Source organism: Rosa rugosa, chromosome 1 (genome assembly GCF_958449725.1).
Source record: "Rosa rugosa chromosome 1, drRosRugo1.1, whole genome shotgun sequence".
In the NCBI taxonomy this organism is placed as follows: Eukaryota; Viridiplantae; Streptophyta; class Magnoliopsida; order Rosales; family Rosaceae; genus Rosa; species Rosa rugosa.
In genome coordinates this window covers 62,041,634-62,055,126 of record NC_084820.1, presented here as the reverse complement: position 1 = coordinate 62,055,126, position 13,493 = coordinate 62,041,634, and the positions used below count along the sequence as shown (strand labels likewise).

General features: G+C 44.6%; 2 protein-coding genes across 2 annotated transcripts; both read right to left on the bottom strand.

Annotated features, from left to right (window-relative positions):
* Positions 1-427: 427 nt before the first annotated feature.
* On the bottom strand, positions 428-3,313 carry LOC133725947 (GDSL esterase/lipase At2g04570-like). The gene is made up of 3 exons (XM_062153365.1): positions 2,876-3,313; positions 1,873-2,371; positions 428-957 (listed from the first exon to the last, which is right to left on the bottom strand). The coding sequence occupies exons 1-3, from the start codon at positions 3,245-3,247 to the stop codon at positions 764-766; spliced, it is 1,065 nt and encodes a 354-aa protein (XP_062009349.1). The 5' UTR covers positions 3,248-3,313; the 3' UTR covers positions 428-763.
* A 7,448-nt stretch (positions 3,314-10,761) lies between these two features.
* Positions 10,762-11,577, bottom strand: LOC133732360 (uncharacterized). Its single transcript, XM_062159900.1, has one exon. The coding sequence runs from the start codon at positions 11,575-11,577 to the stop codon at positions 10,762-10,764; it is 816 nt and encodes a 271-aa protein (XP_062015884.1).
* Between the last annotated feature and the right edge of the window lie 1,916 nt (positions 11,578-13,493).

The following is a 13,493-nucleotide window of genomic DNA, read 5'->3' as shown; positions in this document are numbered from 1 at the left end:
TCCTGCTGAAGATGTCCTGAGTGTTCTGTATTCGGGTAAGCCTCCAAGCCCTAATCTAAAGGGCAAGGAGAAGATATAAGGTTTTTTCTTGGTGTTTAGCCTATAATCTATGTAAATGTCTAGCATAGTTATAGGCTCGCTTTTCATAAGTGAGCGATAAGTTCAAATATAGTTGGTCTATCCTAGTACCACTGTGGCTCCTCCACGAATTCTTGTGTGGCCATTATTATGTGTCAGCGGATGGGTATGTAATGGCCTTCTTGGCATGAGTTTTATCAATGAAATTTCATTAGTTCAAAAAAAAAAAAAAATTCTAATATTGTGTTTATGTGTTCCCAAGTCCCAACATCATGTAACATTTAACTATATATTTTATGCAAAAAGATATTAAAAATATGTTTAGAGCGACATATAGCTTCTATCGACGTACATAAAAATACATAGAATTTAGATTGAAAAGAGGATTTGAATCCATTATTCACACCAGATAGAGACATACTTAAACTATTACGAGTACTACAATATTACTAAATACCGTATTATCATATTGCCATTCCATGGTGGAAGTAGAAACATCCACTGCAGAAAGCAAAATGAAGTCCTTACCGACCAGAATGCAATTCTAAACAACCTAATACCTATACTTAGTTGGGCACAAAATAGTAGCTGGGGATAGAGCCATATATCAACCTATCTAAGGTGATAGGAACCTAGATTTATAGTAATTTAATGCCCTAGCTTTCATATATTAATTGAAGGAAAATTAAAGAAACTGGGCCAGGGCACGTTTGACCAAGTAATCAGAGACGATCTGGTTTGCTTTCTCTGTGGGATGGAAGGAGTCCCAGAAGATGTATTTGCTTGCATCGGTGCATGTGAACATGTTGTTTCGGTTGCATGCATAGCCCATCTCAAACATTCCTGTGGCACAACAAGCCACTGATGTCACCTCAAAACCTGTCAAATACATCACACAAAAGGGTCGATCAGATCGAGCATTGTAAATGTCGTCTTACACACACAAGAAGATTTTCTCTCTATCATTTTGTTTGGGTGAGTGAGGACAATCGCCGCGCTTAAATTTTTATAAATACTAATATATTCAACAACTTTGAAAAGTTCTTAGTTTAGTAGTTTCTAATACTTATGCTTCCCTCATAATGGTCGTTAATCAATTCACGATAATATAGACTGTTTGATCCTAATTGCCCATGAAGTGGGAAGCATTTGTGTTCGAAAACTCCTTAAGTTGTTATTTTTCTTAAGAAAATGAAAAACGAGCAAGGAAGTTAGTTTTCAACAAATTACTTCATAAAAATTATATAAGACAACTAGCTAAGCAACAACACGTACAATCGCAAAATATCAGAGAAATTATTATAGTCACATGCTATCCAACCAATTGACTTGAAAAATTATAACCCTTTGCCAAATTTACAGGAATCTCTGAATTTTACTTTATTTCACAAGGATTTCGTGTGTAAATTAACTTTAAAATATTGATTTCCCGTTTGAACCTTATGTGACCACAATAATCTGTGTGAAAAATATATACACACAGAAATCCGAGTGTACTATAATACTTTATAGACGGATATTCGTCCGTGTGAAGATCTGTGACAACACCATCCGTGTGAAATAACCTGTTTTTCTAGCAGTGCAATCAAAGAGTGTGACTACATAAATGCTAAAGAGACACATGTCGTGTTCTTAAATATTTTTCAAGTTGTTTATTTTTTTTTGTATACGAATATTTTTCAGGTTGTTGTAAGTGGTTGTGTATGTATTTTTGAAAGAAAAAAAATGATGCTTATGAAAGTGTAAACATAAACAAACAAAAGCATTGAAACATAAAGTTTCTGACACACTTACCATAGAAAGAAGGCCTTCTTATCATATGCAGGAAAATAAAATAAGGATTTGAGAACACCAATTTGCTTCCAGGAAGCTCTTTATTGAGGCTTACGGTCAAGATATTCAGCTTGTTATTGAACTCCAAAGCCACATCGTTGTAATTCGAAATGCAGTCATTTCCATCCATGATATTACTGGTTCTCTCTAATGGCAAGCACCCCATTGGAGGCAGTCCTCCCACGGAAATTTTCCGAGCTCCGAGCTTGTAGAGTTCCTTCACGAAATTCGCTGCGGTTCCAATGAGAAAGTCTTGGTATTGGGAGATAGTGTATTGGGATGATCGGCCTGATGGTGGAAATGTGGAGTAGTAGTTCTCCAGGAAGTCATTAGTTCCTAAGCTCATCACGTGTAAAGCTTCGTTGATTGTTTCTTTTGCTTCATTTCCTCCCTGGTAAGCTCTCAGTTTAGCTTGGTATTCCTTGTAGTAGTCTAATTGCTTCCATAGCGGTAACACAGACTGCAAAATCATATCCCGTTAGAATATTAGGACGCTATAATTATGTGAGGGTTTAGAGTTCTCGTTGCAAGAGATCGCAAGGATCAAATGCTTCAAACTCGAGGCCTCCTGCAACGAGAAGTCTAGTACTAAATGTCATATAATCTCAGGGATTGAGCGATAATTACGAAAATGACCACCACTAATTTGTAGAGAATGAAATTCAAGGTTTCAAACTTAGGGCCTCATGCCACCTGCACTCTATGCTACATGTCACATGATCACCAAACTGTTTGAGAAAATGAAATAGATCGATAATATGTAGTTAATTTGCAAAAAAAAAAAAAGTGATGTACTTCTTGCAACCAGAATTCTAATATCATGTTACCGTAAAAATAAAGATATTAAAAAATAGATCAACAATGTATTGTTTGTGGAAATGGTATACATACATATATAAATGCTGTAAGATATACAAACATGGGTAAGCTTTACTTTTTATACAAAAATTTGGGACATATATACCAGCACATCTGAAGTTGCAGTGTCATAGCCGGTGCCAGCAGAAGCAAATGTGACACCAGTGGCAAAATCTGATATATTGTAGGAAGGATCCAAGTAGGCCGGAACGGTCGGTTTGAGTCCAAAAGCTTTGGAGATGAAGTCCGTGGCTATTCGGCCGTTGGAGAACCTCCCGGTTGGCTTGCCACCAGTGAAATCACGGCCATAAGGCTCGAAATTGCTCCTGGCAACGGTGGAAATCTGGTTGTTGTTCCCAGCATCGACGGAGGAGTCTCCAAACACAATGACTGCCGGAACTTTTGCTGCAACTTTGGTGACTAGTAGTAGAACTAGGAGGAGAGTTGGGAGCAGAAATGAAATGTGCCAGGGTGCCATAGCTGTATTGCAAGCGTGTTGGTTTTTTGCTTGAAGCAAACCTTGGACATATTATCGATCAATGGGGGCAGACTTCTCTATAAATATGTAATTGGTTGGAAAATAATTAATTCGAAAGCTTGAATTGATAGGCATTGGAGTAAAGAAGTTGTTGGGGGTTTAAATTGGTTCTGTAACTATACTGAGGTTTGGTTTAGATCAATGGGATCTCTAAGACCGAATAAAATTAATGATCTATGGCCGCCCAGGTGAGAGGCCTTGAACTTGTTCTTAGTCTATTGTATTGCTATCAATACTGAGAGGCGGAAAAGATATATGACTCATCACCAAATTAATTGATTCTACAAATAGATATCTCTGCAGAGTGCAGATGGAAAATGTCAAACGAATAAATTCAAACACGCGCAAGCCACTGTCGACTGCATTATAGTGTACAAAACTATCTAGTAATTTGAGACAAATATGAGGTGTAAGATGTTCTGATTTCTAGCTTTTCTACTTGTATAATAGTAATGAACAAAAGGTCGTTTTAGTAAATATTCAGGGTTTAATTTAGTGTATACTCTGAGTTTATAAAATAAAGATCAATAAAAATTTGAAACAACGGAACTTTTATCAACCGGAAAGATCATAAAACATAATTAATATGAGTGTAATTTTTTCTATATTCATATATATATATATATATAGATCACACTGTATTTTCAAAAAATTTATAGGCCCATAGACTAATCTGTGTCGAGGATTATGTCAAAACACTTAATCAATTGAATATTGCATTAGTTAAGTTCAATTATTATCAAGTGAATATATGGCCCTCAACTATTAATTTGAGATTGAGAACAAATATGACTATACCCTAGCTCTCACAAGTCACAACCACCACCACCCAAAAATGCAGCCAAGCCTAGAAAATAAGAGGGATAGTTAATGCCTGTAAGCAGCGAGTGGTTGTAACCGTCCATGGAAGTGATGATGGTCTTTACTGAATTGGGACTTATTTTTCAAAGCTTTTCCAACAGAACTGGAGGCGCTAAGTTTTGTGATTAATACATATCTCATTGTGCTTTTAGCTGGAGAAATCTAGCTGCAAAGTTCCCCAAAGCCTCAAATTTCAGTTAGACCTTGAATTTTAGCCTAGTTTTGGCCAAAAGATATATTTGATGTGTAATGAATGTAACACAATGATCTAATGTATGAGATTGTTAAAGAAGGCCGCACAATTATGGGATATACCTTAATATAACAGATTCTCACTAGAGAGAACTGAACATTAGTAATAGTTAATTCCACTGTTGTTGGCATAAGAACATATCAACATTTTTTTTTTTATTGGTTATCAACCTTACTAGTCTCTCACTCGCATCAAATGGTATGTACGTATAAGAGCAAGTCACAGTTGAAAAGCACGTACAACCACCATTAGTGATTCTACCAATAAGAAAGTACAGTTTGCTGATACCCTAGACATGAACACACACGTCCTACTCATCTCTTCACTTAGAAGTATTCATACAATCATACACAGCTAGCCTTATTCAAATTTGCTTAGTATGCATCAAATACCTAATACTGTCCTTTGTCTCTGGCTTCCATATTTTAGAATCTGTTTTTGTCCATGCAAGAACATTAGGATTACTCTTCGTTATGTCTAAGAGCATTTTAGCACTTTAAGATTATTCATCGTAATGAAAGTGATGGTGCCTTACTAAAGGAAGCTTGCTATTCAAAACTTTTCCAACAGAGTTGTAGGTGCTAAAGTTTGTGATTAATACACACACACACACATTATGTCTTTTAGAGAAATTTAGTTGTGTCGTTCCCAAAGCCTCGACTTTTAGTCGGGCTTAGTTTTGGTCATACATATACTAGCAAAACAAGTATCTCACACGGATTTAAAACTGTGTGAAATAAAGTTTTTTCACACGAATGTCTGTATGTAAAAGCTTTTACCTACAGTGCAAGCAAGGAATACTTTTTCGGTTACCTTCGGAGGAGGCGCTAATGCTCTACTCACACGGTTTTGAGAGTCCGTGTGAAAATTTGTAGTGGGCCCCACTAATTGTCCACATGTGATATTTTAATGTTTCAATAAGTGTGGAAAAGCTTGGGAACTCATAGTGATTTCAGTGTGGAAAAGTAATGGCATTTAAAAATAAAAAACAAATATATATATTGCTCCCATTTTTTTGTTTTTTCAAAGAAGTTACAAAAGATTAGAATCAACTAGCAAGATCTACATTTTTTCGATGCGAAAATATACTAAATTTATACTACAATGTCTCAAAAAATTGCTTTCCCAAGATCTGTTCTTTCTCATTCCAAAGTTCAACAAACTAACTTTGGAATTCCAAGATGCAATTCTAAAACTCGAGAAAATCCCTCGAGAGTTACCAAGCATTACTCCCCGTCTTCCGCCGTCTTCGCATTCTCTTGCATAATTGCCAAGTACTGCATATCTAATTCTTCATTTCAGGAACAAATCCCTACTTCCTTTCTCAGCGTAGTTGCCTTCTGCAATATTGAACCACATATATAATTCACAAACCATATATTTCTAAACAAAGTGAAGAAACAATTAAAGAAGTTCCTCCTGTTCCCACTTTCCACCAACCTCAACACTAAAGCAATTAAACCATAATAAAAACTCAGTAGAAGGTGCAGATCTGCTATTGTAAACAGAAACTTACAGCTTTTATGGGAATAGCCCAGAACACTGTGTGAGGAAGACATGGTTGAATTTGAAGAGGATATAGGTCCAGAAGCCAACCTAAACATCAAGCTCCTCATTGAAGGCTGATAGTACTATTATCCGGATCGTGAACCATCTTCAGACGCCGACATCAACGAACCAAATTCTTCAGACGCGGCCAACGTTCCACCCAAACTCCATTCCGGCAAGAGATCGGACTTGAACCAAAACCAAGTCGAACCAGACCCAGCGACTTCCAATCGTCGACAACCTCATCAACTTCTTCCATATTGACGCGTGTTGGTGTCGAAAAATTCGGTAGAGGAGTTTGACTCACCAATGAATGCGGACTGGCGCGGGAGCTGACCGGGAACAATCGAGAAGCTTCCCTCGAGCGTTGACTCGAAGTTTGACTGTTGGCTCAAGGAGGGGGGGTACCTGCAGAAAACTCTCCGATGCCTAAGTCAGTATGTTTCTTAGTAGTGGAGTAGAGAGAATTGGAATTCGATGCCTTACCTTGACGTCGAGCAGCCTATTTATAGGTGTACCTCGGCGTGGGCTGCAAGTAAACTTGCACAGCAAGCCGTAGTGACTTGAGCGGCACGCCACAGCCTATTTATAGGTGTACCTCGGCGTGGGCTGCAAGTAAACTTGCACAGCAAGCCGTAGTCACTTGAGCGGCACGCCACCATTAAGGCCGTATTTACTCCTGCAATAACCGTCACTTATTGTCGGCCATGATTGTCATACTGAATGTCGCATTTATCGTCGCGTCATACTGAATGTCGCATTTATCGTCGCATTTACAGCTACATTAACCGTTGCATTTACTGTTGTCATTACTTCTCTTTAATTGCCTTGATTGCAGGGTCAAATTTATTGACCACCCCCACAATGCCCCCAAATTTTCTCCTTGGGAATTCATCCCAAGAGAAAATTTCCAAAGCTCAAATTTCTCTATGGGCTCCACATCTTTATACTTCTCTTTGCGCACCCCTCTTTGAATTTCATCTAGGCCTTCCTCGTGTTGAAAATGTAGATGCCCGTATAAGAAGATCCTCGTTCCTTGTTTAGAGTCGGCATCTCATCTCGTCGACGACGCCGATGCCGACGTGCCCAAATCAGGACTCAAATCTGCCTTTGTCTTGCAGCCATTCTAGTATTGGGTCTTCGCGTCGCGGACTCGTCTGCTTGTGGCGTCTACGGTGCCTCGCCCACAACGCCGAAGCCTAGTTTCTAGTCTCACCTGCGCTCGGTGCCCCCGCTAAGCTACCTTGTTCCTAAGCCATGCCCCCAGCGCAGCTCAAACTAGACTCCGAGCCTGAGGTACCCTACTGCGAAACTCTTCCTCTTTTCCTTTCTTAGTCACCTAACATTCTGCGACGTCGGCCTCGACGTCATGACGTCTCCTTCACAATGACCATGACGTCGACATCGGCGTAGGCGTCGATGACGTCTTCTTTAATGTCTGCGGCGTCAACCTCGACGGTGGTGATTTTTCCTCAATAATCTCGACACCAACCTCGACGTCAGTGACATCCTTCTCAATAACTACTATGCCAGCCTCGACATCGATGATGTCGCTCTCAATAACCTCGGCGCTAACCTCCACGTCGGTATCAACCTTGACGTCGGCGCCAACCTCGACGTCGGTGACGTTTTTCTCAATAATCTCAGTGTCAACCTCGACGTCGGCGCCAACCTCGACGTCGATGACTTCTTTCGCAATACCTCGATGTCGATGACTTCTTTCGCAATAACCTCGGTGCTAACCTCGACGTCGGTGACGTCCTTTTCAATATCCTTGGCGTCGACCTCGACGTCGGCGCTAACCTCGACGTCGACCCCAACCTCGACGTCGGCGATGTGTTTCGTAATAACCTTAGTGTCGACCTCGATGTTGGCGTCTCGTCGTCAACCCTTGGCGTCAACCTTGACATCGGCGTAGGTGTCTATTTTAATGAAGGCAAGGGCGTCTCGACGTCGGCGTAGGTGTCTACTTCGACAAGGGTGCTTCGACGTCGGTGTCCATTTCGACGAGGGCGCCTCGACGTCAACTTCGACAAGGGTGCCTCGACGTCGGCGTCCTATTTCGACGAGGGCGCCTCGATGTCGGCTTCGACAAGGGTGCCTCGACGTCGTCGTCCATTTCGACGAGGGCGCCTTGATGTCGACGTTTCGTCGTCGGCGTCCCTCTCGACAAGGGCGCCTCGACGTCGACGTCCATTTCGACATCGGCGTCTATTTCGACGAGGGTGCCACGACGTCAGCGTCCATTTCGACGAGGGTGCCTCGACGTCAGCGTCCATTTCGACGAGGGTGCCTCGACGTCGGCATCTATTTCGACGAGGGTGTCTAGAAATCGACTCTATTTCGACGAGGATGTCTCGAAATCGAAGTCTATTTCGATGAGGGTGTCTCGAAATCGAAGTCTATTTCGACGAGGGTGTCTCGAAATCAAAGTCTATTTCGCCGAGGGTGCCTCGAAATCGAAGTCTATTTCGACGAGGGTGCCTCGACGAGGGTGCCACGTCGTCGGCGTAGGCATCCATTTCGACAAGGGTGCCTTGACGAGGGTGCCACGTCGTCGGCAATAGGATTTCCGAAATCAAAGTCTATTTCGACGAGGGTGCCTCTACGAGGGTGCCACGTCGTCGGCGTAGGCATCCATTTCGACAAGGGTGCCTTGACGAGGGTGCCACGTCGTCGGCAATAGGATTTCCGAAATCAAAGTCTATTTCGACGAGGGTGCCTCTACGAGGGTGCCACGTCGTCGGCGTAGGCATCCATTTCGACAAGGGTGCCTTGACGAGGGTGCCACGTCGTCGGCAATAGGATTTCCGAAATCAAAGTCTATTTCGACGAGGGTGCCTCGACGAGGGTGCCACGTCGTCGGCGTAGGCATCCATTTCGACAAGGGTGCCTTGACGAGGGTGCCACGTCGTCGGCGTAGGCATCCATTTTGACAAAGGTGCCACGTCATCGGCAATCGGATTTCGACGAGGGTGCCTCGACGAGGGTGCCACGTCGTCGGAGTAGGCATCCATTTCGACAAGGGTGCCACGTCGTCTGCAATCAGATTTCGACGAGGGTGCCTCGACGAGGGTGCCACGTCATCGGCGTAGGCATCCATTTCGACAAGGGTGCCTCGACGAGGGTGCCACGTCGTCGGCTCTCCTATGTGCCCCCTTGTATTCCATTCCCTTAGTTGCCCCCTTGTTTTTCTTGTCTGTGCTCGCAGACGCTCAGAAAGAAAAACAAAACGAGAGTAAAATATTCGAGGCATGGAGCTGTGCAAAACAATAGAAGAAGGGAAACCAAACCGTGATGGCGAGTCTATCCGCCACGCAATGGTTACACACCTTATATCCTGCATGATTAAAATTCGTCACGCCATCCCACCCCCGCCTGCAGCGAGGGTGTGGTCCATCATCCCACCCCCGCCCTCGGCGAGGGGCGAGGCACGCCATCCCACCCTCGCCTGTAGCGAGGGTGTGGTCCATCATCCCACCCCCGCCCTCGGCGAGGGGGGAGGCACGCCATCCTACCCCCGCCTGCAGCGAGGGTGTGGTCCATCATCCCACCCCCGCCCTCGGCGAGGGGCGAGGCACGCCATCCCACCCCCGCCTGCAGCGAGGGTGTGGTCCATCATCCCACCCCCGCCCTCGGCGAGGGGCGAGGCACGCCATCCCACCCTCGCCTGTAGCGAGGGTGTGGTCCATCATCCCACCCCCGCCCTCGGCGAGGGGCGAGGCACGCCATCCCACCCCCGCCTGCAGCGAGGGTGTGGTCCATCATCCCACCCCCGCCCTCGGCGAGGGGCGAGGCACGCCATCCCACCCCCGCCTGCAGCGAGGGTGTGGTCCATCATCCCACCCTCGCCCTCGGCGAGGGGCGAGGCACGCCATCCCACCCCCGCCTGCAGCGAGGGTGTGGTCCATCATCCCACCCCCGCCCTCGGCGAGGGGTGAGGCACGCCATCCCACCCCCGCCTGCAGCGAGGGTGTGGTCCTTCATCCCACCCCCGCCTGCAGCGAGGGTGAGGCACGTCATCCTACCCGAAGCATTAAGGTAACTGTCCTACTCAAGGAACCAGCTCCTATAAATCAACTGTTACTGTCCTACTCGAGGAACCAGTGTCGAACCATTAAGGCAACTGTCCTACTCGAGGAACCAGCTCCTATGAATCAAACGTAACTGTCCTACTCGGGGAACCAGTTTCGAACCATTAAGGCAACTGTCCTGCTCGAGGAACCAGCTCCTGCGAATCAAATCAACTGTCCTACTCGAGGAACCAGTTCCGAACCATTTAGGCAACTGTCCTGCTCGAGGAACCAGCTCCTACGAATCAAATCAACTGTCCTACTCGAGGAACCAGTTTCTACAAATTGAATGCAACTGTCCTACTCAAGGAACCAATCATACATATTAATAGGACTGTCCTACTCGAGGAACCAGTCCCAATGATATTATTCACGTAAGAAATACAAAATACATAATTTCAATAGTCTCTCGAATGAGATATCAACACGCGCAAAAATCACTTAAACTCTTTTATTTTTCTTACCTGAGTTTTACGAGTTGTGCCATCTTTAGATCAAAACGAAGTCACCATATTATCGTACCTTCTCCATTACTTGAGATGAATTTCGGCGCGTGGACTTTTCCATGAACCCTGTGATTGCCTTAATTTATTTTATACTGAAGGAGTTTACCAGCCTTCATTGCTGTAACGATTGCTGGTCGCACTCCCTGACACTTATATATTCCGTGCCCCCTTGTCTCGTGGAGCGGGCAATATCGACTTCTTTCAACCTCGTCATTAGCCTCCGGTTGGGGGGGGCGGCTTTTCAAATATTCCTTCATGACCGTGTCTTTTGTATATGGTCACAGGGTGAATCGTAAACCATTCTTCAAGGGGATAATCTTTAGGCTTCCCTCCTTTATCACTATGAATGTCATTCTTTGTGTTATTCCATTCAACTTCTCTCGAGGTGACAACGGCAGTGAGTTGGGCTTCGCGTGCTTCTTTGGCTTTTTCAATTCTGATCTCCCCCTGAACCCTTGTAATGATGTCGTCCATGTCCTTTGGCGGATCACGCAGCAAACTTTCGCATAATGGCGTCCCCAAAAGCAATCCTTCTCCGAATGAGATCGCGGCGAATTGGGGATCACAATTAACATGGTGCATTTCAGCTTTAAACCTTTCAAAAAAATTCCCTACCTTTTCCTCCGGCTTCTGCTTGGTACTGAACAGAGTCGCCATGTCCTTCTTTTGCTTGCGATTGCAGAAGTATTGTGAAATGAAAGCGCGGCTCAGTGTGTCGAAATCCGGTATAGAATGCGGCTTGAGATCCTGAAACCATGTCGACGCCGGCCCCGTGAGACTGGAAGGGAAGATCTTGCACATTAATTTCTCGTCGGTTGTCTCGATGGACATCTGTTGTTTGTACCCCTTGATATGGTCCACCGGGTCGGTCGTTCCGTCGTATTTTTGGAATACCGGTGTGGTAAACCGGCGGGGTTTTGCCGCATTAAGAATGTCGTCGGTAAACGGAGATTTACCGACGTCCCTTGCGATTTCCGCCGCTAACTCTCTTGGGCCGGTGCACCTGCAGGCATCAATCATTTTTTCCATTTTCTCGCGCCATGATTCGTTACGCGCCCTCTTGGATTGGCCTAGTCCGGCTCCGCCATTCTGTCCCCCATTCGACGTGCCTCCCACCCCTTCGACGAGGGGTCCGCCAGAGATTCCCCCGATAACGCCGCTGGCGCCTGCGTTTGCTGTCACGTTGTTAGCTTGATGGAGATCGCCGATGGCGTCGTCGTCCGACGAATCACTGTCGAGTTGTAGAAACCTTTCCAGTCTTCGTCAACGACGGGCCTCGCGGTCCCGCTTTTCCTTCCGAAATTGCTCGAGTTCCTGCCTCAGCCTCTGCGTCTCGTCAGCTGGAGGCAAGTTCAGGTCGCCAATAGGGCTCGGGATGGACCCATTTAGCGGCTGGTGGGGAGGAATTTCGTCACTACCAGTCCTCAGTGACAAAAATGGAATCCCATCAGGAGCAGCTCCCGCCATCACTTTTTAGGGAAAAGTGTTTCCCACAGACGGCGCCACTTGTTGGTGTCGAAAAATTCCGTAGAGGAGTTTGACTCACCAATGAATGCGGACTGGCGCGGGAGCTGACCGGGAACAATCGAGAAGCTTCCCTCGAGCGTTGACTCGAAGTTTGACTGTTGGCTCGAGGAGGGGGGGTACCTGCAGAAAACTCTCCGATGCCTAAGTCAGTATGTTTCTTAGTAGTGGAGTAGAGAGAATTGGAATTCGATGTCTTACCTTGACGTCGAGCAGCCTATTTATAGGTGTACCTCGGCGTGGGCTGCAAGTAAACTTGCACAGCAAGCCGTAGTGACTTGAGCGGCACGCCACAGCCTATTTATAGGTGTACCTCGGCGTGGGCTGCAAGTAAACTTGCACAGCAAGCCGTAGTGACTTGAGCGGCACGCCACCATTAAGGCCGTATTTACTCCTGCAATAACCGTCACTTATTGTCGGCCATGATTGTCATACTGAATGTCGCATTTATCGTCGCGTCATACTGAATGTCGCATTTATCGTCGCATTTACAGCTACATTAACCGTTGCATTTACTGTTGTCATTACTTCTCTTTAATTGCCTTGATTGCAGGGTCAAATTTATTGACCACCCCCACAACGCGCCGGAATAGAACCCGACAACCCCGCCCTCGACTCCGAATCGATTTGATCCCAAATCGGGTTCCGAGGCTCCGGCGATGACTTTAGCAGCGATGCGTCTCTGCCGTCGATGAAAGAGATATATAGTCAGCTTCGTGATATGGTTCTCATGAACTAACTAATCTTGAAGATTCCAGAGTAAAGCACTAGTACCTCAGTAAATCAATTTGAAAAAGTTTAGTTAAAAAAAACGAAAAAAAAAAGCAATCTGAATCCTGAAAGTGAAAAAGAATATTCATAAGAAACACCCAAATCATATATCCATATGACAATCTGTCTGAACTCTTGGAAGAGGAGACCAAGATCTGAGGACAAAGTACTCAAGAGAGAAAATCCATAGGAAGTTCAGCTGAGAATGAATTTATTTTACAAGTTTAAGTTATATTGAGATCAGTTTTCAATTCATACGTTTTACAGTGTCATTTGTATATTGACATAAACACAGATGTCCGTGTGAACTAAAAAAGACATTGTTATCTGTATCAATTGCATTTTTGCAATTATCGATGCAACTTTTTATCAAAACATTGCATGCAGATTTCGGTAATCACACGGATAGCTGTGTGAACTACTATATCAGAACTCTGCAACACAGTCTAATCAAAATGGTCTCTCAATAGTAGGTCACACGAAATATTGTGAGAAAATTTTTCTTGTGGGACCCAACTGGCTCTATATTGTACTGATCTCTGTGTGAATTTCTAATTCAAACGGATTATCCGTGTGTTTAGTCAATGACCACTGATTTTGAAAGTCAGTGTCAGAAAAATCTGTATGTACTATGTAGTGCTTGTTTTGCT